This window comes from Myotis myotis, unplaced genomic scaffold (assembly GCF_014108235.1).
Source record: "Myotis myotis isolate mMyoMyo1 unplaced genomic scaffold, mMyoMyo1.p scaffold_m19_p_19, whole genome shotgun sequence".
NCBI lineage: Eukaryota > Metazoa > Chordata > Mammalia > Chiroptera > Vespertilionidae > Myotis > Myotis myotis.
In genome coordinates this window covers 26,593,112-26,620,560 of record NW_023416323.1, presented here as the reverse complement: position 1 = coordinate 26,620,560, position 27,449 = coordinate 26,593,112, and the positions used below count along the sequence as shown (strand labels likewise).

Here is a 27,449-nt window from a genome sequence, read left to right as displayed (position 1 = left end):
GAATAAAACTAAAAAAAAAAAAAGACTGTACCCTTTTATGTAATGATGTTTACTTTGAATTTATATTAGTTCACGCAAACACTCCATCCATGCTTTTGTTCCGGCCCTCCAGTCCAGTTTAAGAACCCATTGTGGCCCTCGAGTCAAAAAGTTTGCCCACCCCTGGTTTAGATACTCTAAAGTAGGTTAGTATTTAACATGTTTGAAGATAGCAATAAATATTTTGATGATAGGATTAGATGTCAGATGACATATCTAATAATTAATTAGGCTGGCTGAAGCTACAATAGCATGAGAGTGTCAGATGATAGAATTGGGTGGCAATTGTCCCTGAAGGAACATTGAGGTTTCAATAAATCCTCAGAATAGTCAGAGAATAAAATGGACCAAGTAACCACTGATGTGCCAGGTGATCAGCCAAAAGAGGAAGGAGGGGGTATCTATAGAGCCACTATTTTTCAGGAGGCACAAGAATGTGTTGAATTGAGAATAAGGAGTGTGGAAGGCTCCAGGCACTCAGTATACTTGACAATTGGACAATTTGGACTGTCAGTATTTTACTCAATTATTTAAATTGACTTTCTGAGGGTGTAGAGTAGGGAGTCAAGGGCAACACTTCCTTGTAATGATCTTAGAAAGGTTGGCAGAAGAGGTCATAATAAACACAAGCAAAGCCCGCACCCAAGCAAGTTATCATTAACAGTAAGAGAGACATAACAAGGAATATCAGAATTACATAACTTGAAGATAGTAAATAGAGAATAATATGGCCAGATGATAAAGAACAAAGTAGGCAAAGCAAAGTGTCAGGCACCTAGCAAAATCTTGTTCCACTAGGCTTGGGCAGAATCTTTCTACTTCATGTAAACACTGCTTGTTTTGAGGAGCTTGGAATGGCCATCTATTTCTGTAGGTCAACCATTTCTAGAAGTTTTATTAGCAAACTACCATTTGAGATCTCCAGTAAAAGTGTTTTCTGCATGGCTTCAGCCAATTCAGTTTCTTTGGGCATCTTTTCACCCAAAGGTCTACCTTATAGGTAACCCCAGGGTCAGTGAAGCCCCTAAAGAAGACTGTTGGTATATTTTTTCAGATACTCATTGAAAGACGAGAGAAGTCCTGAGGGTGAATTTTTAGGGATGGCTTCTAGACCTTATAGATGAGTTGGTTCTTGACAATATTTAGTTATGTCTGCATGAAGCAGGCTTGATTCAGACTGATAAAAGACTTGTAATTTCCTGGATTTTCTAGTTTAATAGTCGATGGGTTCCAGAGGAAATTAACCTGATTGATGGACATTAGAACTAAAAGTAAAACTCTTCCCCAAAGAATTCCAAGAGTCTCAGAGAGCTTGGCCAATTCGAGAGAGGTAATACTGTGTTTATGCTGTACCTTTCCCAAGAATTGTGGATCATGACATTTTAGATCAAATGGTTAGCGCACTGTAAGATTCTTTATAACTCTTCTGTGTGAGGCTGCTGTTCCCCAGGGAGGAAAGTTATAGTGTATAATTTCTTAGTCACATTTATGGCAGCAGCCTTTCTATATAGGGAGGCTCAAATCCATCTAAAGAATTTACAGACAATTACAGGAACATATTCTTAAATATATCATCTTTTATTTGGAAGGTTTACTGGAGTGTGATTTAAACCCATGATTCACTGCACAATTTTTCTGGAATGTGATATCCAGCTACCGAGGAAATTTTTTCCCATCAGCTCTTGTTCAGAGGCGACCTTATCTCTTCTATGATGAGATCTATGCTGTTTGTCAAAGACCAGCTCGGGCTTTGGGGCACATCACAGTTGGTGTGCAGAAGACCATTGAAGTGGACAGAGGATCCTGCCTTTAGGAAATGTTGGTGTTTCTAAGTCTGAGGCTCATTTTTTATGTTCAAAATGGGTTGTGCAGATGTTTATTGATCTCCCGTTTACTGCTTTATTTCTACAGACAACTACAATTGTTTTCCAGAATGATCTGCCAACCCATTTCCCTTCACTTGGTGGGAATTTTTATTTTACTAGAAAAATTAGGAATCTCTTGTCTAAAAGGTCCCATGTGTCCCCCAAAGTCCATGAATTGTAATTGAATTTTTGGTCTTGGGTATTGCTGAACAATTTTACACTCTCCTAAGCTAAGGTCCATTCTTTAGTAGAACACTTATGTTCTAAGTAGTGTAGCATCTTTTGTCAGAATTGAAACTTTTCCTTTGCTGCCTTATAATCTTTCGCTCTTCATTTCTTTAAGTCTTCTTAGAGGCTTCCTAGGTCAGGTGACAATATGCATATTAAATGAAAATCAAATCTCCTGAGAATATTGTCTTTTAAATCAAATTTAAGTACTAGGAGAGGAATGAAGGTGCTGCTGTGAATCTTTAAGGCGTTCTGACCAAGCATGTTGTTAATTATTCCAAGAAATATTGAGTTTCTATATACTTTGATATCTCACCTCATAGATGCCAAAGAAGGGAGAATAGTGGTCTGCACTGTACAGTACTGGCATTCTGATGAGACTTTAGATAGGACAGTGTTAGGATTTGGTGCTACCAGAATCCTAGTCTTCAACAATATCTCTTTCTTTTAGGCTTCTTGACAAGCAATATTACAGGTAATGGTACAAGGAATTGCTCTAGGTAGGAGGTTATAATTGCCTGTATTCTGAGAAAAACTAATAGCTTCAGGAAGTAGTCTGAGCAATGGTTTAGAAGAACCCATCTGAGTCTTTATAGGATCCACTTTCATAATATGAACACCCTGCATTAGACGAGTGTGTATCCCATAAATGGTTGGGTAAAATCAGAGTGTAAGTCAAATGTAGCAATTACATGATTGTGAAACGGACTTTCCAGCAGTTCCTCTGGAATTTTCAAGAATAATCCTTCAGATGCACTTAATCAGACAATTCTTTTTTTCGTTCAAGATTTCTTCCAAGTTGATTGGCAGGGGTCGTATCACAAAGGAGACATGAACATGGTTCCTCTACAGCCCTATTGCGTAGACAAGGCTCAGACATGGGGAGAGAAGTAGATCAGTTCAAATCGTCCTCTGCAATACCACAGCGATGACTCCCAGGCCAGTTGTAGAATATTGCTGCAGGGTTCAAAGCAGAAAGAGTAGTGTTTGCATGCCTATTTGTTCTCCTGTGATCACAGATAATTGTTTCAGTCTGCAGGCCGATGCTCTATCCACTGAGCCAAACTGGTTTCGGCTAATTCTTGTTCTGAAAGTGGTAGCAGATACAATGGGCACCTAGGGGATCCAAAATCAGAGCTCAGTTTGTTGCTTACCAGGCAAGGAGGACCCCATCTCTTTGGAAAGGAACGTGACTCTCACTGAACCGGATGTAGGAGGGCTGGCTATAGCATGAAAAAGCAGCTTTGTCTCAGGGAGGTAAAAGCCAGTGTGTTGGTCTCTGTCTGGCTCAGAAGCAGATCACAAAGTCCCTCTTGGTAGAGGCTGTGATTCAGTTTTGTGTCATTGACCCTGAGGGCATGAGCCTCAGACAGTCCAGGGTAAGCTATCTAACGTCTTGGCAGGCTCGGGATCACACAGCGGGCAAAACCCCACAGGCTTCTCCTTTCACACACAGACAAATAAAAAGAGCAAACATTATCCTATTTGGGGGGGAATCTCTATTTCTATGCAAAAGTTAAATGCAAAATATCTTTCTAGAAGACTGCTCAGCAAACTGATAACAGAGGCCAGCTCTTGGGAGGATGGTGATTTTATGTCGATTGTTGCTGCATAGTAAATGAATAAGTATTCATTGAATGAATGAATGAATGAATGAAATGTATTTATTGATTTACAATTGAAAACAGTATCGGGGAGAGTTAGAATTAAGCAAGTAGTGCTGAATTGCGTAGACAATTTATTTGAGAGGTCTGGCAGCTGAGGGGGTTGAAGTTAAAGGGAGGCTATTGTGGGGCTTTTCTCACCCCATATTTTGTTTTCCAGGGTTTCCTCACACCTTGATATGTTCCCTCAATAACACCTCCTTGGTCCCCATGACCTTCAAACTGCGCATCCCTGGCGATGGCCATGAAAGCATTTCAAGCTGTGAGCAATATACAGACACCAAAGGACCTTCTTGGAACAAGGAGGAAATACCCATAACGAAACCAAAAGAATTTACCATCACCCCCAACTGTGGCACCATTCGCTCCCAAGGATTCGCTGCTATCAGGGTAAAGTGCACACACCCCAGGCAGCTGAGCTCTCAGATGGCCACGGGGACCACACCCAGGGTTTGCTCTGCATGCCCAGAGCCCGTGGGAAGGAGCACCTCAGTTCACATGGAAACGTGGGCCTATCAGGAAACAAACCACTGTGGTGAAAGAAACCGGACGCAAATACATTGGGCAAAAGAACTGCCACCGCTCCGTGGATTTCCATCCACCTCAGCCTGTGGCCTCCACCAGATCAGGGGGTTGTAGGGTTTTCTAGTGAAACCACTGCTCTCCACAGACAGGGCACCCATCAGCACAGATATAACAAGGTTTAAGGACTCAGTGATCATTAGGGCCTCCTTTCCTTTCGACTCAAATCGTTTATACCAATAAATGTCCACATTCATGCCACAGATGACATCCGGTTGATTCAGGTTTTTAGTCTGAACCTGGGCTTCATAGTGAATGTGGATGCCATGTTTCTAACAGGGCTTAATATTTGGCTGTCAGTGCGGCCAGCAGAATTAATTCATGGCTAACTGAGAAATTTTTCCTGTCTTCTCTCACTGACTTTTTCTTTTCCAAACAGTCAGATCTAGCAATATTGAATGCTGCAAAATTGAAATGATTTTATCTTTTCTGGAAAAGAAAAAAAGATAAGACTTTATAGCTAAGGTTAATAATTTCCTCTTTAGTCACTGTCTGTGAATATTTAATTCAGCTATGGTTTTATCCCCCCAAAATTGTTTTAAATGCTTCGTAATATCTCACCATGAATCCACTCATCCTAACTCTTTTCTGTTTTTTTGTTTTGTTTTTGTTTTTGTTCTTTCAAGGGCTTCTCCATGAGTCCAATGAGGTTTGATTTCATATATTGTTATAACCTCTCAGGATTGCTATTGCAGTCTATTTGGGCTGCTCTTATAAAATACCAGAGACCGGGTTGCTTATAAACAACAGATTTATTTCTCATAGGTCTGGAGGCAGGATGTTGAGATCAGGAGCCAGCATGCTTGGGTTCTGGTGAAGGCATTCTTCCAGCTTGCAGGCTGCTGACTTCTTCCATCCTCACATGGTGGAAGGGCTAGGGAGTTCTGTTGGCCCTCTTTTATAAGGGCACTAATCCTGTTCATGAAGGCCCCACCCTCATGACTTAATCACCTCCCAGTGGCCCCACCTCCTAATACTGTCACATTAGGGGCTAGGATTTCAACATAGGAATTTGGGGAGGACACAACTATTCACAAATCATAGTTGCTAACTGTGAATTTCCCAGAGAGAAGTGCTGTTGCAATGAATTTATTTAAATTTTTTATTTCTTAATGCTCAGCCTACCTGTTAGCTACCTTCCCTTTTTTTTGCCTCTCTCACATAATACAGGAAGATTTGAGAAGACGTAGGTCTATCTAGCAGCCTTCTGCCAGAACCACATGTTTTTCTGCCTCCTAACCACAGCTCAGAGACATAAACAAGGGCAGATCACTCCAGGAATCTCTGCACACAGGGGCAGCTGCCTCTCTCCAAATCGGACACGTCTTCTTTCCAAATCAATGACCCCATCTTCACTTTATTTTTCCTTTCTATTTGGAAAAGCTTTCTCCAAGCTTCAATTTTCCCTCATGATCTGTACTCCAACCACGTCTCTGTGGACTCAACTATGCATCCAGTAATTCCCTCTGCAACTAAAAAAAATTTTAATTAGTACCTGATACATAATGTATAGCTAGAAAAGCCTTAACCTGTGCCAGAAGCTGTTTTCTAGACTTACACGCATCCCTTCCAGTACAAATCATTGTGAAGCAATTAAAATCGTAACAAGGCTTCAAAAGCCTAAATGTAATGTTGCACAATAGTAAATAAAACACGGGGTGAAACATACTGGCCAGATATTCTCCTTAGGCAGGCCTTTCGTTGGCACCTCTATTTTCTGCTTTAATAATGAATATGGGGACAGGGAACAAGATTTTGTTAAAAAGAAAAACACCACACACATAACACAAAACTAGCTGATTTTCCATGCCATTTTCTGTTACTGACATGGTTATGTCACGTATTTGCTATAAGAGAAATTTAGCGGGAGTGTTTTATTGGTGTACTAAATTTTCATAATTAATATAGCCCAGCGGTATGGGAAACGACTTAAATGCAACAATTGAAGTTTGCTTGATGTTGCTCATCCTTCATGGTCACTTCCCCCCCTTATGTAGGTACACGGCTTCTTTGATAACCACCTCCTCAGAAATGAGCCAACCTATTGTACTAAAAGCCACTGGGCTTCTAACCTGGCCTTTGAAAAAACTCAGCATGCCCTGACCCCGAAATGCAACTGGTTCAACGAAAAGTGTAAAATGCCCCGCATCCCACCATCAAGTACTCCGAAGCCGCACTCCTCAGTGGGGCTGTCCCCGGGCTCCCCTCTCCCCGCTGCAGGGGGAGAGCTGAGCTTTTAGAAGAGCAGCTTTTCGCCTTTTGCTTTCCAGGTGACCTTATGCTCCAACACTGTGCAGAAATACGAGCTGGCCCTGGTGGTGGACGTGGAGGGCATCGGGGAAGAAGTGCTGGCGCTCCTCATTACAGCGAGGTATCACTCACCTGCTCCCCTCTCCCCGGTCTCCCTGGGCCCCAGGAAGGGCTGCCTCTTCAGAAGGCTGCAGGCCTGCAAATGGCTCACACTGCATTTCTTTGTTCTGCTTTCCCCGAAGGGAGGCTGAATGCCATTCAAATGACAAAGCTTTCAAACAGCAAACGCACCTCCTGTGGAAATAGGAGAAGGGTGTGTGTGTGTGTGTGTGTGTGTGTGTGTGTGCGCGCACGCGCGAAGAATACTGGTGCTCTCTCTTTTTGACTTTCTGACTTTCCAGGTATATAACTAAAAGGATTTTAGCAGAAAGATGGGAACAGTTGCTGTTTTTTATTTTTATCATTAAATACAGTACCCCTGAGGTCTGCAGCAGAAAGAGTGGTGCCCACAGTTCTGCAGTGGACGATCCATTTAGCAAGGCAGTCCTGCCCCGGGCTGCAAGCGGGCGCCCAAATAAGGCCCTCTCTAACTATAAACTCCTCAGAACCATCACCAACTTCTCTATTTGAAAAAAATATTTTTTATTGCTTTCAGAGAGGGAGAGAGAGATAGAAACATCGATGGTAAGAATCATTGATTGACTGCCTCCTGCACAGCCCCTCCTGGGGGTGGAGCCCGCATCCGAGGCATGTGCCCTAATGAGGGTCGGTCGAACCATGGCCTCCTGGTTCATAGGTCAACACTCAACCACTGAACCACACCAGCTGGGCAGTGTCTCTGTTTTTTAATGGAGACAGCAATGAGCTCTGGAGTCAGGTTAAGATCCTGGCTTGCTTTGTTGACTATGTCTCCTTGACCAAGTTACCGTCTTTCTACTGATGGTGACAGTGACCCTAAATACAATCATCGACCACACTGTTGCCAAAGCAAATGGGGAGTCCAGATCTGGGACTCTAGAGTGTACATATGAAAATGCCATCTAAAGGAAACAGAGGAAATTTCTGGCAAAAAAAAAATGCCTAGAATTTAGGTCTGTCATGAATCTTAAGAAAATGCACCTTAAAGAAGGTGCAGACCTAGTGGTTGGTGGAGGCATCATAAGGGGCACCTTTGCATGTGCCTTGAGCTTGGACAAAGCCCAAGAGCAGCCCTAAAAGAACTTGAAGGTCAAGGTCTTGTCCTAATCTATTTACTCAGTATTCCTTCCAAACGCCTAAGTAATTTCTTTGTTTGTTTAAAAAACATGCAGAGTCTTTCATCTGGTCCTGTCTATACCCAAGTTGGGCTTTTTGTCTAGTCTTGCATTTTTCTATGTGGGTTTATTCTGATACTCTCCAGCCTCTTTTCCCTACAGCTATCAATAGGAAATCCGATTTTTTTTTTTTTTTTTACAGAAGGCCGATGTGGCAGTGGTTAAGTGTGGAGCTATAAACCATGAGGTCATGCTTTGATCCCGGTCAGGGCACATGCCCAGGTTGCGGGCTCAATCCCCAGTGGGAGGCATATAAGAGGCAGCCGATCAATGATCCTCCCTCATCACTGATGTTCCTCTCTCTCTCCCCCTCTCCCTTCCTCTCTGAAAGCAATAAAAAAATTTTTTTTTAAAAAAGGTCCTAGGAGGCTATGAGTTTCTATCATGTATACTCTGTGACCCACGTCAAATACTAACTATGACCCCTCTCAGCCACAGCATTTCAGGTAGTAAAGGATTAGCTTTTGAAAGTCATTGGGCCAGCTGACAACTTCCATTTTAGCTAAAAACGAACACTCATCCCATGTGAAATCTCAAGCGTTGGGGTCAACAGGACTCTCTTTCCTGTCATTACAGTACTTCTCTGTAATCTGTAGAAACTGCTCAAACGCTCTCAACAGAGAATTGCTTTTCGAACTTGCTCTCTCAAATGATTTTTCCCCGAGAGCCAGCAGTGATGGCTTGCCGTGCCCCCTCCCACACACCAGTCGCCTCTTACTGAGCCCTTCCATGGCACTGTGCTAGGCCCTGCATTCACATTAGCTCCTGTATTTCCCACGGTTCCCTAAGAAGAGTGTTTGATGCTGCTGTCAACCCCTGGAATGACCTGCATTTTATTTATAAGCAACATGGGGCTCTAGGAGGGAAAACAACTCGCCCAAGGTTGTGCTTGAACCTGGCTCTGTCTGCCCCAAATGCCAGCGCTCCTCACCATGGCGCTATATGGTGACAGTGCAGCCGGGCAGGGCAGATGCTGAGATTCACAGACACAAATAAAACCCAAGCCACCTAATGATAGACCAGCTGCACACACAGGGCTGCAATTCCTCCCTCTCCAGCACACACCCCTCCCTCCCACCAGCCCCCCCATACCCTCTGTTGCCAGGGCACCAGCTCTGGGTCGAGCAGCTGCCTGAGCCTGCTGATCCAAGACAGCTGTTCTGCATAGGAATTAGAATTATTACCATGATTTAGCTGGTGTGAGCTGTTACCAGCCCTCAGGGGGCTCTGGCTGGTCCAAAGTATCACAGCCAGTTAGGACCCCACGCTGGTGGCATCGCCCCTGTTTGTCAGGGAAACAGGTTCACTACCCTAAGGAGCCTGTCCTGTGGGGGTCCCTTGCCAAAGGAAGGCTAAGTATGAAAAACAATAGGAATGTTAGTCATTACCCACAGACGACAGCTGTTTAAGGAGTCCTGCTTCCAGCCCTTTTTTGATTAAAAATGATGACTGGGGGCTAAGGGAGAGAGGGAAGGCAAGGAGAGAAGATGTGAAAAATGATTAATGTAGTTATTAGAGAAAAATACTATGTGACAGTAACAAATGTGTTTAACTTGGGACTCTTCGTTCCCCATATGTAAACAAGCGTTCCGTCCTTTTAAATTCTTTAATGGGCTCTTTCCTTTGAGCAGGTGTATTGTACCTGCCCTCCGCATGGCTAATGCAGAGGTGGACTTCGGGCGCTGCTTCCTGAAATACCCGTACGAGAAAACCATCCAGCTTGTCAACCCGGATGACCTCCCAGGATGCTATGAGGTCCTGCCCCAGGTGAGTTACTGGATCCTTTTTCAGTGTTGATTTTTTCTGCAGTTGGATTCCTCAATAAGAAAGAGATATCCTTCTCAGGAGCCATATGCCTAAACACGTGGCCTTGTGTCATTCTGACTTTAAACCCTGGGATAATCTGGGGATGGGGTCATAAAGCCACAGCTGGCTTGCCACCTGCATGGGTGAGCAGCTGCAGGTGTAAGCAGTTGCTAATTTCCCAGGAAAATTGCCTTTGACAAAGAAAGCGTCAATTAAGCCAACACGCAGAAGTTGCACCTGCAGATAATTGCCTGGGAATGAACCATGCATGGGGAATGAGGCAGAGCTGGGGGTTTTCATTTATGTCCATGGCCGTGACGTGAACCGCTTCACTAAGATAAGGTCATGCAATATTTATATGCTAGACTAGAAGGCTAGAGATATACAGGAGTGAGACAGGAGAAAGTGCCTCTTAATATTTTATGAAATAGATTGTCCACACGCCACTACCCCTGGCCAGGTGGGAGACTAAGCAGTCAAATGGGCATGGACTAGAGACTTTAAAAGATCTGTGCAACCCAGAGGAATGGAAGGTTCCTACTGGGATGCAGCTTACCTAGAGTGCATTTGGGTTTAAACTCAGTTCTGTAAGGACAGTACTCTGATAAAAACTCATGCAAACAAAATTGAATGGGGTTTTTTATTTGGCTACAAGTTCAAAATGAGTTAAAAGACCAATGTGGGGACCACAGAACCAAGGCAGGCTTAGGCCCATCAGAGAAACGTGTTTAGCCAGAGAAAGGAGGTGGCCGCCATCAACACAGAAATTTGTCTTCAGGTCTTGACATTGTATTTTTGTAATAGAAACCTGGGTGGAAAAAATGAATCGTGGTCCAAGTAACCAGAGTGGCAATCTATGTGATCTGAAAATCCAAGTCATATGAGGGGCAAACGTAGTATTTAATCTGGAACAGACAAGACTTAACCCTGCCAAAATAGCTACCCTTCATTAGCCAAGGGGCTGGTATGTAAAAGAGGGGATTGCAGTTATTCGGGGGGCTTCTCTGAGACAAAACCAGAGCCAAGTGGTGGGGGGAATAGGGGACAACTTCTCCAACTTTCAGATGCTTAACAGCACAGCAGGCCAGCCCTGCGCAGTGCAGGCCACCTCAAGATCTCTGAGCAGAGCCTGCATCTGGGGTGATGGGGAAGGTATTTCTGCACAACTGGGCTGGGGAAAGGGTGAGGTGCTTGCCTCAAGCACAACATTTAAGGTGGAGCAAAAAAATTCAAATTAATCAAGATTAATATTTTCATGCCACATTTTATGAAATCAATATTAATGAAAAGTCCATGGTGAACGAAATATAAGAACTTTATATAAAGACAGAATCAATATTACTGATTTTCCTGTTGCCTCAAGCTCCAACGAGGCCGGACAGGGCGCAGCTGCAGAGGGACCTGCAGGTAGATGAGGCCGTGTTAACCCAGTCCAGGCAGGGAAAGACGGCGGGGTGCTCCGGACAGGTGACACCTGCATGCTCTGCCGTCCTCTCCAGGAGCCGAGCTTCTGAGGAGTGCTTCCCAAAATTCCCTAAACATATTTGGCCATGGGGTTTTTAAGATTTTGTTAGTGTTTGTTGTCATTGTACAAGAGCTAGTGATAGGCTGGGCAGCATTCATTGGTAGACACTGGTCAACATTCATTCATTTGCCCACCTATTTCCCCATTTAAAAAACATGTACTGAGCATATGTTTTGGGCCAGAAAGTGGACATTGAGAAGAGGCTCAGGTTGTGCCCTAAGAAGAGTCCAGCCCATGGGTGACGATGGACACATCGATAGTGTGGGCTGTGAAAAAGGACTGCAGGATGCTCAACTCCAGGGCACTGGGGATCCCTGGGGGAGTCAGGGTGAGGGTGCAGGCAGGTCGAAGGGAGCGGGCATTCCAGGAAGAGGAAACACGTGCAAAGGGCTGGAGGTAGGGGCAGCACCATGTGTTCGGGAAGTACCAGTGGCCTCTCTTGGGGGAACACAAAGGGACGAGGTGGAGGGAGTGTGGAGGGCCAGGTAGGGAAGGTGGCCATGGGCAGCTGCTGCCCTGAGCTGATTCATGTTGTGGATAATCTCTATATCCTTTGTGCACTTTGAATTGAGGGCCTTATGCACACTCAACTCAACCAAACTCCCTTTTGGCAGAATTGGGGTGCTCATCTCTGCGTACTTGCTTAAGCAATGAGACATTTCTGAAGAACCTCCATGGACACAGGACAACACTTGTTGCAAAATAATCTAATCTGCTATTGATTGTATACCCTGCCGGGGGCTTGCTGATCTCTCTGGCTTGTCTCTCCCACCAGATAGATGAGGACTCGCCCGCGGTGTTGCTCTCTAGTCCCAACCCCTATGGAATCATCCCTCCCCAAAGCACCGTCCACATCCCCCTGATCTTGGAGACCCAGGTCACCGGGGAGCACAGGTCCACGATTTACATCTCGGTCTTCGGGAGCCAGGACCACCCTGTGGTGAGAGCCAGTCTTCAGATTGCAGTCACATTGCTGTCCTTCTTACCAAACCGCACGCCTCCGCTTTTAAGGCACAAGCCATAGCTGCATGTCTTCCCGTTGTTTGTCGTTCTAGAATTCTACACTTTCACTGCCTGGTAAAAAAAAAAAAAAAAAAAAAAAAACGAGCAGTACGGTACTTGGGGAATCTATTTGCGGATATCTCCAAAAGAGTGGTGTTTGTAGCACTTGTTCTGAAACCCCTTTAAGGGGGTTTTCACACAGAGACATGCCTGACCCTCTCCAGACCTATCAGGTCTGAATCTCTGCCAGGAGAGCACGCCTGTATGTATATGTATGTGTGTGTGTGAGTGTTTGTGTGTGTGTGTGTGTGTGTGTGTGTGTGTGTGTGTACATATATATATATATATTTAAAATGAGTGATTCTCTTTTTTAAAAAAAATATTTTTTTTGTTGAAAATGCAGCTCGTGTGAGGGCCACTTGCTGAGCAGCCAGCACTTTATGAAAGAAAAAGGCCCCTTGTCTGGCTGTGGAGCAAGGTGGATCCAGCCCCCAGCCTGCACAGCTGTGTGTGGCGGACACCCCTGTGTGCCATTAGACAAGCCGAAGAATGCTGCTCAATCCAGCCACTTCTGATTCTTTTTTTTTTTTAATATATTTTTATATATTTCAGAGAGGAAGGGAGAAGAAGAGAGAGATAGAAACACCAATGATGAGAGAGAATCATTGATCGGCTGCCTCCTGCATGCCCTACACTGGGGGTCAAGCCCTCAACCTGGGCTCGTGCCCTGACCCGGAATCGAACCGTGACCTCCTGGTTCATAGGTTTATGCTCAACCACTGAGCCACGCCGGCCAGGCCACTTCCTATTCTTAAGTGCCAGTCCTCAGCCCCGTGCCGAGTGTCCTTGAGGCTGGAGTAGTGGGTGGCAGGTAGAGGACCGTTATCTGGTTTCCCCTCGGTGCACAGCTCCGGGCTGACCCAGGCAAGCAGACCACCCTGGAGGGAGTTCAGACTGGATTCAAAGGTCTGACCAGCAGGCCGTCCCTGTGTCCCTCTGACCGCAGGGTACCGGGGGAGGGAGGTCGGTCCTCCTGAGCCCCCTTTGTGCCCCTGCTTCTTGCTGAAGAGGTGGCTAGAAACTTCTGTTTCAATCGAATTGAAAGGCCAGCCACTTTCAGCTGTTCCCGTATTCCTTCTGTGTCTGGGAGCGCAGGTGTGCCAGCTGAGGAGCATCGGAGAAGGCCCGGTGATCTGCGTCTGTCCCCACCAGGTGGATTTTGGCAAGATCTACGTCCTGACGGAGTCCTCCAGGGTCATCAACCTCTCTAACCAGTCCCTCATCCCTGGATTATTTCAGGCACACATGGTGAGTAGGCTGTGGGACCCATGTGATTGAAATACAGCTCTGCCTTTGCAACAAGCCTTTGAAAATGACCACCAGACGCAGACAGTTACCTGGTTCAACTGCATGCAACTGTGTCATTCTCATCCTCAGTTCCTTTTCATGGTAGTCATTCTCTTGACTAAGAAAAACAATATGCATGTAATTTGGTAAACAAGCAAGTACATTTACTGCCCCAGAGATTCCCTTACCTGAGCTTCACCTAAGCCCAGCCCCACATCTCAAGAAAACGCCTTTTACGTATCTCTGTCACTGAAAATGCTTCCTTATGTGTAATTTGAACCCTTTTGGCTACACATTTGTTGTTATGCTTACTTTTATTCTCTCTTCCTTCTAGCAATAGTTTAACATAGTGTATAAGGATGTATGAAATACAATAAATAGTATTTGCCAAAGGTAGAAATTAAAGAGTGAGGCAAAGATAGATATAAAATAAGTCTGTCTTATTTCTGTGTATTTTGTAGTGACAGTTAGATTTGCAGGTCTTCTACAAACTAATTTTTGAACAGGGATAATACATTCTTTTTGCAGAATTTAGGAATTTCTAATCCAGTAATTGAAGTATTCTTGGTTTTGGAAAACATTTTCTAAATTTAAGTATAACATTTAAAATAGTATAGCCCTTCTCCTATTCATAAATTATTGACATTTGAATGAGTGCTAACATTTGATTTTAGTATTTGTCGGATATTTTTTAATTTTATAAAAGTCCCTGTCAGAATGAATAGGATCGTAGTTTTCTGCTGACTCATGACAGCTCATCAGAGTCATTGGTCCCAATTAGCAGTCATTCACCCTGATCGTTGTTCCATATTATCACCTTTTGTCATTGCTCCTTGTAGAGACAGCCATTTCCCAGTCACTGCTCTTTTTAACATGAGGCTCAGACACAACCCCACTCTCGTTCCAGTGCCTTTGGACCTTGTGTAGAGAATAATTAAAGAAAATTCCTACAGAAAAGATGCCTTTGCTAGTATTTATCCAATTAATTGAGGTGTTTGGTAGAAAGCATGGGAGTTGATGGGTTTGGTGAATTGCTTAGGAAGTGTTGCTTCCAATTCAGTTTCTTAAAAAAATATTTTTTTATTGTTGACAGTATTACAGATATTGCTGACAGGTATCCCCCTAATTCCCCCACTTTGCCCCTCTCCACCCAGTCCCTGCCCCATCCCAGACCATCCCACACTATTGTCTGTGTCCATGGGCTATGCATATATGTATATAAGTTCTTTGGTTAATCTCTTCCCATCTCCTCACCCCTCCCCTCTGAGCTTCTTCAGTCTGTTCCATGCATCCGTGCCTCTGGATCTATTTTGTTCATTAGATTCCACATGTAAGTGAGACCATGTGATATTAGTCTTTCTCTGACTGGCTTATTTCACTCAGCATAAAATTAGGTCCAACCATTCTGTCACAGAGGGTAAGAGATCCTTCTTTTTTTTACAGCTCCGTCATATTCCATCGTGTGAACATACCAAGGCCATTTTATCCCCTCATTTACTGATGGGCACTTGGGCTGTTTCCAGATCTTAGGAATTGTAAATAGCACTGCTATGAACATAGGGGTGCATACATTCTTTCTGATTGGCGTTTCAGGCTTCTTAGTATATATTCCTAAAAGTGGGATTGCTGGGTCAAACAGTAGTTCCATTTTAAATTTTTTTAGTAAATTCCATACCGTTTTCCATAGTGGCTGCACCAATCTGCGTTCCCACCTGCAGTGTATTAGCATTCCCGCTTCCCCACATCCTCACCAGCCCTTGTTGTTTGTTGATTTATTGATGGCAGCCATTCTGGCAGGTGTGAGGTGAGTCCAGCTGTATGTGTAGTGTTCACAGTGGTGGAGCAAAGGAGTATTTTTGGTACATTTCAAGAACAGAGAGCAGGTCAAGGATCTATTGTTGTTTTTGCTAATCTATTGAATGACCCAACTAGGTGTTAAAGTGGGACTGTCCCTTTCCACAAAGGTTTCATGATGCCATCTTTTGATTCTTTCACATCATCGTAAGTCAGCAAGCTCCAGTTCCGAGGAGCCAAATGTGAGCTCTAAGTCAGCGGCCGCCACCCTTCCGGACCTCACGGACCACCGGTTGGCAACCGCTGCTCTAAGTGACTGCTGTAGAATGTGTTTTCCCCTCAGTCCTGTCTCAGAAAGCCGGTGTTGAGTTGACCGCCCTTATAGCATCAAAGTTATTTCAACTGTAAGTCTCATAGGTGAAAATGAAACTCTTCATATTTCCACTGGGATTTTTGCTGGATTTCCTAGTAAATACTATATGTGTTAATGTTACAGAAATCACATTACACTAACTTAGAAATTATCTACAGTGGGAAGAAATAGAAATACCTTTTATTAAATTTCAACTTAATATACAATACTGAAACTCCAGATTCATTCTTACAGGAATTACTAAGCATTAGGAAATAGCTTTTGTTTTGTTTTTTAATCCTCACCCAAGGATACTTTTCCCCATTGATTTTTAGAGAGAGTAGAAGCGGGGGAAAGACAGAGAGAGAAAAACATCGCTGTTACAGAGACATATCAGTTGGGGCCGAAGATCAAGCTTGCAACCGAAGTATGTGCCCTTGACTGAATCAAACCCGGGACCTTTCAGTTCACAGGCCAACATTCTAACCACTGAACCAAACCAGCCAGAGCAAGAAATAGTTTTAATTAATAGTTGTCTTTTCCCTAGCCAAGCCTGCGGCTCCGAACCCAGGCAAATTGTGCTCAGGTATTTCTTGCACTTAATTTCTAGCTCAGTGAGAAGGAAGTAGGGTCAAGGACGCACTGTTCACCTCTCCTATTTCTATGAATTCAGGTCTAGAAGTTTTTTTCTTTCCCTGTGGCTGCCCTGACGGGAGGGGTCATCCTCTCTCCTCTCTTGGCTGCCAGTGAAAGTCAGCCCTCCCCCCGCCAGCTGTGGGCCCCACTGTCGGCCATCTGTCCTGCTCAGCCTTGCACATCAGGACAGACACTGTGATTCGATCCTCCCTCAGGAAGAAACATCTGTTTGTTTTCAGTTGGAGGGGCCTGGAGACGGGAAGCTGGATGCCCGCCTTCCCTGTGATGTTGGGAAGATAAATGACCCAGAGAGCGATTTTGAATTTCTCAGAAATAAATGCTATACAAAAAAAAAATTGATTTTTTTTAAAACACTGAATTCCTTGGTATAATATGTGTGAAGATTGTATTTTTTTTTTTTGTCTGTTCCATTAAAGCTTAACTTATCCTGAGAGTTAAAAAAAAAAAAAAAATTGATTAGTAAAAGAAGAATGTGTTGTGGCCGGGAGCAGTAATTTCTCCTTTGCTGTGGAATGCCTGAAATACCAACCTCCCCCGAAGGCCTCCCAATGCAGACTTAGAACAATAGAGTGGGTCACCTTGGGCCTGGAGGGTAAAAAACGCCAGACTGTGAGCGCAGAGCACAAAGGCCCTCTTGGCAAGAACTCGCGGGCTTTGCTTGCACGCACAGTGCTCCTCCAGGAAGACGGATGTCCTTTCTCCTGGTGACACCAGAAACGAGGGCGAGAAGATGGTGGCTCCCCAGGGCCCGGCCCTCAGCGCTGGGCTGGACACAGACGCCTTGTTTGCATGGGTGCCCCTCGCCAGGTGGAGCAAGCGCCTTCATTCATTGCTCAGCACCTGGTTGAAAGCATCTGGAGCCCTTTCCCTTTTCCTCTGAGCTCTAATGCAGCCTTGGGTACCGTTAACTTAAGAACGTGTACGCAGATGTCAGCGACACCTTGGGATCCAGCGGGCGCTGGAACATCTCCACAGCGACCTTCTGCCTCTGTGGTCTGCGGGAGAGGCCGTGCAGTTAGATTGGAGTTTTCAGGATCCAGGAGACAGGAATTCTGTGCCTCATTCAGGCGTGGCACTTTTTAGGCATCTGTATTCTTGGTCACTTGCCAGAGCCACATGCAGTGGTGTGGCATCAAGTGAATCGTTGGGCCTTTACATCTCCTGCAGACCCTCAGCCACCTGGTCATTTCTTCATTTAAATGGGGACCCCCTTTCTATATTTACTTGTTTATCTGCCTGTCTCCTTCAGATGGCAAGGGTCTATGCTTTGAGTTCCCTACACCTAGCAGCAGGATTGGCAGTTATAAAGATGACAGTATAATGACATTAATTATGACTAATGTTTATGTCGTTCTGTTTGCAACTTTAGATGCTGCATTTCATTTACTATGACTCTGAGAGAAATAATATTATAATGCCCATTTTAACCAGGTAGAGACAGAGGCGCAGACAGGTTAAGTAAAGTGCCTTAACCTGAAGTGGCAGAGCCTGGTCCTGACTCCTGGGGGTCTGATTCCAGACCCCTGCTCTCTTCCCTGGGGCTGCTGTGCTGCCTAACTTTGCCTAATCAGTGATTATACTAGAAAAAATGAACTTAGAAAGGGTGAAAGGATTTTGGTTTGGGGTTCATAAAAGACCCTTAAAGAAAGACACCTAGCCCGGCCAGGGAGGCTCAGTGGTTGAGCGTCCACATATGAACCAGGAGGTCACTGTTCAATTCCCGGTCAGGGCACATGCCCAGGTTGTGGGTCCCATCCCCAGTGGGGGTTGTTCAGGAAGCAGCTGACCAATGAGTCTCTCTCATCATTGATGTTTCTATCTCTCTCTTCCTCTCTCAGAAATCAATAAAAATATGTATTTTTAAAAGATAGACACCTAGAAGAGCAGGTTTTGCTAAAAGAACAAGAGAAGAAATTGAGCATTTCTGAAATAGACAAAAGGACCAGACATTCTTCATTTTATTTAGGAAATATGTTGAAATGTATATATGCAAATAATCTCCAGAATGTCATTTTTCAACCAACTGTAATTCTTTCAATTATGTATTTGAAATAATGGCACAATCTCCTTCCCACTTTTTTTGATCCTTTGTAATATAGTATGACAAAACAGTCAGTTCACATATGTAAGTGAGTATAAAAATTTTTCACTACTATAGCACTTAAAAGAGATTTAAATACAAAGTTATAACCCAAGGCTGAAACCCTGGTCATGTGCCCTGACTGGGAATCGAACCAGCATGACCTCCTGGTTCATAGGTTGACACTCAACCACTGAGCCACGCCAGTCGGGCACGTCATGACCCATTTCAACAAAATAAACAGACAGACTCAGAAGGAGATTGGCAGGCATTTTGCATCCGTCCATGATAGGAGATAGTGAAATTGTAGGCATTCCAGAGAGCTCGTTTTTAGCTTGTGGTGGCAGCTGGTTTGCTGAGATTAGTAGCCACACAACGCTATCCCTACCCACCCAAAGCTCCTGTAGATCTGAACTTAGTTCTCCCTTTACTCCCTTTGCTTTATTAGTGCCAGAGAGGTTTCTAATGGACAAGCAATAATTCTCCAAGGCTTTTTGATAGATGCTGCTATTAAGATATTGCAACCCCATAATGTGTGGGAAGCGAAGGTAGAATGAGCTGTTTCTCAGCCTTCAGAGGGCCGATTAGCTCTGCCCTCAGAATACCCGTTACTTTGATGGAAGGAAGCAGGTCAGGGGAAAAAAGGTATAAGGAAAAGGAAAAGAAATGGGCATGCATCAGAGACCAAATGCAGTTGTTTAGTTGTTGTTTCTGAGGGTTTTGCAAAATAGTAGCTTTGTTTCCTAAAACATAGTCAGTCATAATCTTTGGTTTTTAGCTCACAGTGAAACTCTTCTGTTGCATGTGATTGATTCATGCCGTAGGACTTTCTGTGTCCTCAGCACAGCCTATGCCCTTTAGGCTTGCAGTGTCCACTCTGAGGTTACACATCAAGAACGGCAGCCCCTCTGTTGTAGCTCAGAGTCTGTACTGTAATCAGTCCTCTGCTGTTTCACTATGGAAATATTTGATTCTAGAAGTCAGTGTATATTTAACACATTTTTTTAATACAGAAAAATTCAAGAGCTGCACTTGGCTCTCAGATCTAATGCATGTTAACCTTTCCTGCTTTTACCTCAGGTCTTTTATTTTGAAAAAAATCAAATATTGAAGTTGGAATTTCATATATTCTTTTCTGCCAGCCCCATTTCCTTCTCTCCCCAGAGGCCACCTTATCATAAATGTGATGTTTGTCCAGGCCATGTGTTCTTATATCTTATTTCAGGTATATGTGTATTCATAAATACTGGATAGTGGTACTTTGTTGCTTTAAAATGTATATACGTTGTATTACTGCACGTAACAGCTTACAACTTGGTTTTTAGACTCAAGATTATGTTTCTAATATCTATGTTAATACATAGAGACTATTTAATTCATTTTAGGGGCTCTGTGTATTCCATTTACCAGTAGTATGTTTGTTTCTTTGCCTAGTTGTCAGTTGGGTTATTAGAACAATGTTGTGGTAAACGAAATATGTCCCCAAAGTATATTAAGTATATACTTTTGAGTGTATATATATGGGTATATATCTAGCAGTGGGATTGTCGGGTTTAAAGACAGGTGGATTTTCAACTTCATTCAATATTGTCTAATTACTCCGCATTGTGTCCTTGCGGAAGTGTTTGAAATATCTATTTCTCTCGTAGGCTAAAACCTAGTATGGTCAGACTTAGTTCTCACTACTCTGAAAATGAAATACAATTTAATTTGTATTTCCCTTGTTACTACTGAGGTTGAAACATTTTTTTATCTGCATATCCTCTTATGCCAATTATTTATTATCAATGATGTATTTGTAGATGTTCTTTATACATTGTGGATACTAACCCTTTGTTTATAATGGAATTTTAAATATATTTTTAATTTTGATGTCAACTTTATGAATCTTTTACTAGGTTTCTTGTGTCTGTTTTTTATTTGTGGTTTAAGAAGTGTATCTCTGCTCTTCTATTTAGATCATTTTAGACACTTATTTTCCAGGTCTGTAGTCCAGCTAAGTATATCTTACCTAATAATAGACAAACATGTAAATTGACCATACCTTCGCTACACTAACTAGCCAATCAGGAGAGTATGCAAATTACCCTAACAAAGATGGCAGTTAATTTGCATACGTAGGCTCCAAGCAATGGAGCGAAACCTGACAGCCCGGGGACGGAGCAGTGCCGCCAGCCCTGGGGCCAGCTCTGGCTGGAGCCCGGCCAGAGTGACGGCCTGGGTCCTGGTGCCGGAGGAAAACCTGTGCCAGCAGCCAGGGGAAAGGAAGGCCTATTGCACGAATCTCTTCGTGCAACAGGCCTCTAGTTTTTATATATAATGTGAGTGAAGTCTATTTTTTTCATAAAGAAAGCCAGTTGTCCTATCACCAGTTACTTAAAAGTTCTTTCATTTTCCACTGATTGGTAATGCCTTTTCTGTTATACTTCAGAGCTAATTTGTGCCTGGGTATATTTCTAAGCTTTTTGTTGTATTCCATTTATCTACCCCAGTGTTAATATTCACTGTCTTAAATGGTACAGTTTTATGATAGCAATAATAGCTTAACACACAGTATGTACTAGTCTCTATTGTTAGTCTTTTGTGTGTATTATTTTATGTAATCCACAACAACTTGATTAAGTGAATTTTATTATTATCTCTATTTTACTTATGAGGAAAATGATGCACAGGGGTGATGAATAAGTAGTCCAAGTTTACACAACTAGAAAATGAACAGTAGATCTGAATGCTACTTTGTTATCATGAACATATGCTGAAACTTAATGCATCTTCCATACCTGGTCACATTATATGATCTTTCTGCTTTAATCCTGCTAGGATTTCTTTTATGTCCTTTAATAAAGTCTTATGCATCCTTTGTCATCTCTTCAAAGTTTCTTCTCATAAATGGTAGCTTATTTTCATTGCATTTTCTAATTTTATATTAATCATATACAAAATACTATTGAATTTTATATAATCCATTGTATCCATCTTGCCACACATCTCTTAATTTATTCTAATTGTTGGTAAACTCTCATCTGCAGGCTTCCTTCCCAGTCTTTTTATCTTACTCCTTATTCTTGTCTCATCATGTTGGATAGGATCGTCAATGCAATATTGAATAGTAGAGTAGGTTAGAATGGGCATCTCAGTCTTATTCCTGACCTTAATGAATAAGCGTCAAATGTTTATCACTTTAAGCAGAATACCTCCTGGAGATTTTTGGTAAATACCTGTGCCACATTAAGAAATTCTCATCCATTCCTGCTTTGTTATCATGAACATATGCTTAAACTTAATGCATTCTTCATACCTAGTCAGATGATATGATTTTTTGCTTTAATCTGTTATTACAGTGAATTAAATTATTAGATTTTTCTTCTTGTGAGCCATCTTTACATTCTTGAGATGAATCCAACAGTTACATTATTGTTTGAATACATTGCTGATATCATTTCTATCATATTATTTTAGATTTTGTGTCTGTTTACAATTTTTTTCATTGCACTTTTCTGGTTTGGATAGCAAGAATGTTATATTCTTATAATATGAGTTAGCTTTATCTCTTTCCCAATATTTGAAAAGATCTTCATATCATCTACATAAAGTAGGATCCATTCCTTGATGATAAAGCCATTTAGTCTAAGGATCTTGGTGTGTTTATTGAGGATGGGAGGTGTATAGGAAATGGTAAGGAAATTTTATCTAATGATTTTTTTCTAAAATGATTTCTCAGACTTAAATTTTTCCAAAAATTTTTCATTTTATCTGTTTTCAAATGTATTGGCATAAAATTATTCCAAATATTTTCTTATGATTTAAAAATGTTTGCACATTAATTTCTGTTCTTAGTTTTACCAGTTTTTTTCTGTTGACTTTCTTTACAATTATTTTGTTTTCTTTCAATCACCTTAATTTGAATGTTTAACTTTTATATTTTAAATGTTAGTTTAATAGTGCATTTAAAGTTTATAAATATTCCCTTTATGTAACACACATTTTTATTTGTAATACTTTGTATTGCTATAAATATTTTATAATACCAACTGTGATTTTCTCTTTAATATGTGAGTTATATATGGGAATATATTTTTAATTCTTAACATTTTTTCTTTTTATAGAATTTTAATAGATAACTTTAAATTTAACTATAATGAAGTTGGAACACATAGTTTATATGACGCTTAGTCTTCGAATTTGTGTTTTGGGGGGCATAGCTATGGTTGGTCCTTATAAATACTTTATATGACCTTAAAAATACATAGGTTCTCTAGTTATTGAGTTTAATAGAGTAACCATCTATTTGTCTGATTGTATGTTTGTATTAGATCAAGCTTATTGATTGGATTGTCCAAGTCTTTTATAGCCTTACTAATGATTTGTATATGTTTCTGATAAAATTTTATCAAAATCTTACCTTTCCATTTCTCCTTGTAATTATGTCATGTGTTTCATGATTTTATTTCTCCTTGGTATATTATTCCTTCTGTCATAATATATGTTGCCTGATTGTAATATTACTATACCAACTTTCCTTTAGTTTGCCTTTACCTAGTATATCTTTTTATTTCCTTAATCTCAGATTTGTGTGTATGTATATGTATGTATTGATTTAAAAACCTAATGATAGACTCTATCTTTTAATGGATAAATGTATTCGTTTTCTATTGCTGCTATAACAAATTTATTACCTTATCTTTAGTTCTGAAGGTCAGTAGTCTAAAATGTGCATATCAGGCTGTGTACCTTTTTGAGACTCTGGAGGCGAATCTACTTTCTTGCCTTTTCCAGCTTCTGGAGGCCACCTGCATTCCTGGGCTCGTGGCCTCTTCCATCTCCAAGGCCAGCAGCAGAGCATCTTCTCTGCTCTGACCTCTGCTTTAACCCTTACTTCTTCTCTGACTCTGACCCTCTTGCCGCCTTATTATGAGGACCTATGGATTACACTGGGCCCACACCAGTAATCCCAGGATAAACTCTTCATTTCAAGATCTTTAATCACATTTGACAAGTAAGGCAACATATTCACAGATATTAGGGATTAGAACATGGGCATCTTTGGAAGGCCATCATTCAACCTATCAAACCAAGACTGGCGCTTTAAAGTTTATTGTGATTATTGATATATATGGACTCGCTTCTTTAGCATGTCATTTTCTATGTACTATGCTGTTTCCTTCCTTCTTTATTTCTCTACCTTTCTGCTTTGTATTGGACTGGTAAGTTTTCTCTAAGCCCTCATCCAACCACGTACATTTTTCCTGTACTTGTTTGGGAGCTATAGATTTTATTTATTTTCTTTCTTTAATTTAAGTAGCTCTACTTACATTTTTAAGAAATAAATTATATCTCTTTTTTTTTTTTTGCAAAAATGGGAAAGAATTGAGCACTTGGTTCTCCTCAAGAATAAGACTAGTACCCTGTCAGACAGTTTTTATCTCTTTGCCTTTTCTCACTCCTATAATTTTTTTATTATTGTGTAGAATTTTGTGTCTTTATCACAAAGCGGTTGATTTTTGTCAGACAAAAATTAACTACTCACTAGTTACCAAAATGCTGATTTTTCTTCATTTTTTCTTATTTTGCATCTGCTTCCTTCTTAATTTATATTTCATCTTGCTAAATTATATCCTAAGTTCTAGTGTAGAGGTCTAATAGTTTATGTATGTTTGAGTATATTTTGATTTTACCTTCACTCTTACATAATAGTTTAGCTAAATATAACATTCTATTTGACAGTTTTGTTTTTCATTGAAAATTGATCTCTCAAATCAATTGTTGCTGATAAAATTCCACTGACTATTATTCCTTTATAGGTAATTTGACTTTCTCACTAGTTTCTATTAAGACTATGTTTTGTTTTGGTTTTTTGACTTTCTTATATTGCTCTTTAATGTATCAGATGATTTGACCCTGAAATACTAGACATTTTTTGGAATTATCTCTTCAGATGTGTCATTACTTCTATTTTCTACTTTGAGAAAAACACATCCATATATGTCTGCATATGTGTATATGTGTATACATACATATTCACATATGTTCCTTTGCAACTCTACATGCCTACTTTTATTTCTCATTTTTAAAATTTTTATTGAATTTATTGGGGTGACATTGCTTAATAAAATTACATAGGTTTCAAGTATACAATTCTATAATACATCATCTGTGCACTGCATTGTGTGTTTAGCATCCAAAGTCAAATCTTCCATCATCACTTATCCCCCACATATAAGTAAAATCATATGGTATTTGTCTTTCTCTGACCGGCTTATTTCACTTAGCATAATACTCTCCAGGTCCATCCAGGCTGTTGCAAAAGGTAAGATTTCCTTATTTTTCACAGGTGAGTGGTATTCCATTGTGTAAATGTACCACAGGTTTTCCATCCACTCATCTACTGATGGGTACTTGAGCTACTTCCAAATCTTGGCCATTTCATTTCTCATTTATATCTTTCATCGCTTCATCTCTCTGTGTGCCTCCTCAGTGACATGTTCTAATTTACAAATTCTGCCTTTGATTCTGGCAAGTCTAAAGTTTATCTCATCTATTTACTTTTTTATTTTTATTTTTCAATTATAGTTCTATTCAATATTATTTTATATTAGCTTCAGTTGTATAGCATAGTGGTTAGAGATTTATATAATTTATGGAGTGATCCCCTTGATAAGTCTAGTACCTACCTGGCACTATACATATCTATACTTTTTAATTTCAGTGGCTTTTTTTTTCAATTTCAAGATTTATAATTGGTTATTCATAACCACAATTCTTGATTTATATCTCCATGTTTTTGTTTCATAATCCTTGTTTTATATACATTATCCTAACCTGCATCTCTCTGAGGATTGCAGGCAAATTTTTAAATCAATTTTAGTTAGTTCTATTGATTGGTCAAGAATGAATTCACTCACTGTTGTTTGCAGCTGTCCTTATTAGCATTTGGCATTTTAAATGATAGATTAATCTCGTGTGGGATATGTTTTTTTTTCTCACCCTCAGCATTTTTCTCCCTGTGTAGCATTTTTTTTACATTTGCCTTCATCCTGGACAAATATCACTAGTCCAGAATCAAGTGCTGAGCCTTTTTCCCATGGGGATATTGGAGAACTCACAAATTCAGACCTTGCATTACACAGTGACTTGGCCTAGTTTATATGACAGTCTCTACTTCACCACCATCATGCCCACCACCACTGACACGAGTCTGTGTGTAGCATATAGCCTTCTTCTAAATGCAGGGAAGCGCTCTTGGCGGGGAACCCTGGTCCTTGCCCATTATTTCCCACAGGATATTTTTGGTTTCCATTTTTTCTCCCTGAGTTTCCTGTACAGGTTTCAGGACCTAGAGCCCAGGAAGTCTGTGGCTCCCCTTTCTGTCTCTGTTCCACTTCTGGTCCATACAGTGCTTATCTTGGTTTTTAGTAACTATGCCTGGTTCTTCATTTTTTGTCAAAAATTTATCTTTTTTTTTTCCTATGTGTTAGAGTGAAAAGCATGCTTTAAAGCTTATACACTCATTGATTTATAGTCAGTCCTCAACTACTTTTTATAGTACTTTATACAGGGTGGGGCAGATGTAGGTTTATAGTTGTAAGTATGTGAAACAGTTCATTCTTGTATTATTATTTATTAATTATTGTATCATTTTCCATATGAACAACTGTAAACCTACTTTTGCTCAACCCTATAAATGCTCAGGGATGCCCAAATGTGTCTTCCGTTGGCATAAGAGCAGAGTTCTTATGTCTTGGCCTCAGTTGTAACATCTGTAATATAAACTCACAGGAATAGGCAGGTGAGAAGAGAATAACATTCTAGCCTACCACAGTGGGCATCTGTTCTTTTACCACGTGACGTCATAGCCATTCTGAAATGGCTTGTGTTGCTCCTGACTTACACCAAGTGACTCACTCAGTGACAAGAGGATACCAGTGGCAAGAATACCAGGAAACTTCCAGAAGGAAAGTTTGTGCCTGACAACACGCTGTGAGCCTTTCACCTCCACCCTCACTCACGACCTCTTTTACTTTGGCAAAGCTAAGTGTGAAACCCCGACGACAGATTTCAGCAGGTCGTGTTGATTATACACTACACTGAGAGGGAAGGAACACAATTGATTGAGTGTTAGATGATGTGATTGGTCAGCATCTTCCCTGAAGTTAGAATGACAGCTCTAGTGATTGAATATGATTCGTTTGAGTACAAGCGAAAGCCAAAATGAAAGGTGGAGGTTTGGTTCCCTTGTCACGAATGAGCTATCCAGAAAATAAAAGAAAAATGTATTGGCTTCCTGCACGCTTTGCAAGTCTTTTCATCTTCATTCTGCCTGTTCCAGCTTTTAATTAGCAAATTGTTTTTTTTCCCTAATTAATTATTATTCAGGCATACAGTTTATACTTGTCACTACAGAGGGAGATAAAGGTAAAACTTCCTTTTTGTGGATCAAATGTATTCTTTGTTCAAATCCCACCTTTCCTCCTCCATAAAAATGTGTAACTTCTTCCCCATTACCAGCATCATCATCAACCCAACTGCTATGGATTAAATACCCCCCTCAAAGTCAAATAATGAAATCCTAATCCTGAATGTGAGAGTATAAGGAATTGGGAGATAATTCGGTTATAAGAGTAGAGTCTTCATGAATGGGATTAGTGCCCCCATAAAAGAGACCCACCCTTCCCTCCCTTCCGCCCCCCCCCCCCCCCCCCCGAGAGCTCTCTTGCCCTCTTCATCTTATGAGGATACAATGAGAAAAAATGACTGTCTGCCAGCTGGCCGTCCTCCAGAACTGTGAGAAATAAATTTCTGTCCTTTATAAAACCCCCAGTCTATGGTATTTTGTGAGAGCAGCCCAAACTGACTAAGATACCAACTCATGTCACTTTTAAGGAATGACTATCATTGTCATTGTCATTATCAACTAAAGAATCTATTCTTCCTGTTTGTGCACTGAC

At 41.3% G+C, this 27,449-nt stretch overlaps 1 protein-coding gene across 1 annotated transcript in view; it reads left to right on the top strand.

Annotated features, from left to right (window-relative positions):
- The window catches only part of HYDIN (HYDIN axonemal central pair apparatus protein), a 343,591-nt gene that overhangs the window by 148,979 nt on the left and 167,163 nt on the right, over positions 1-27,449 (top strand). Inside the window, exons 16-20 of the mRNA XM_036346816.1 lie at positions 3,957-4,186; positions 6,649-6,749; positions 9,573-9,708; positions 12,048-12,212; positions 13,430-13,582. Coding sequence (XP_036202709.1) covers positions 3,957-4,186; positions 6,649-6,749; positions 9,573-9,708; positions 12,048-12,212; positions 13,430-13,582 — 785 coding nt within the window. The remainder of the gene's footprint in view (positions 1-3,956; positions 4,187-6,648; positions 6,750-9,572; positions 9,709-12,047; positions 12,213-13,429; positions 13,583-27,449) is intronic.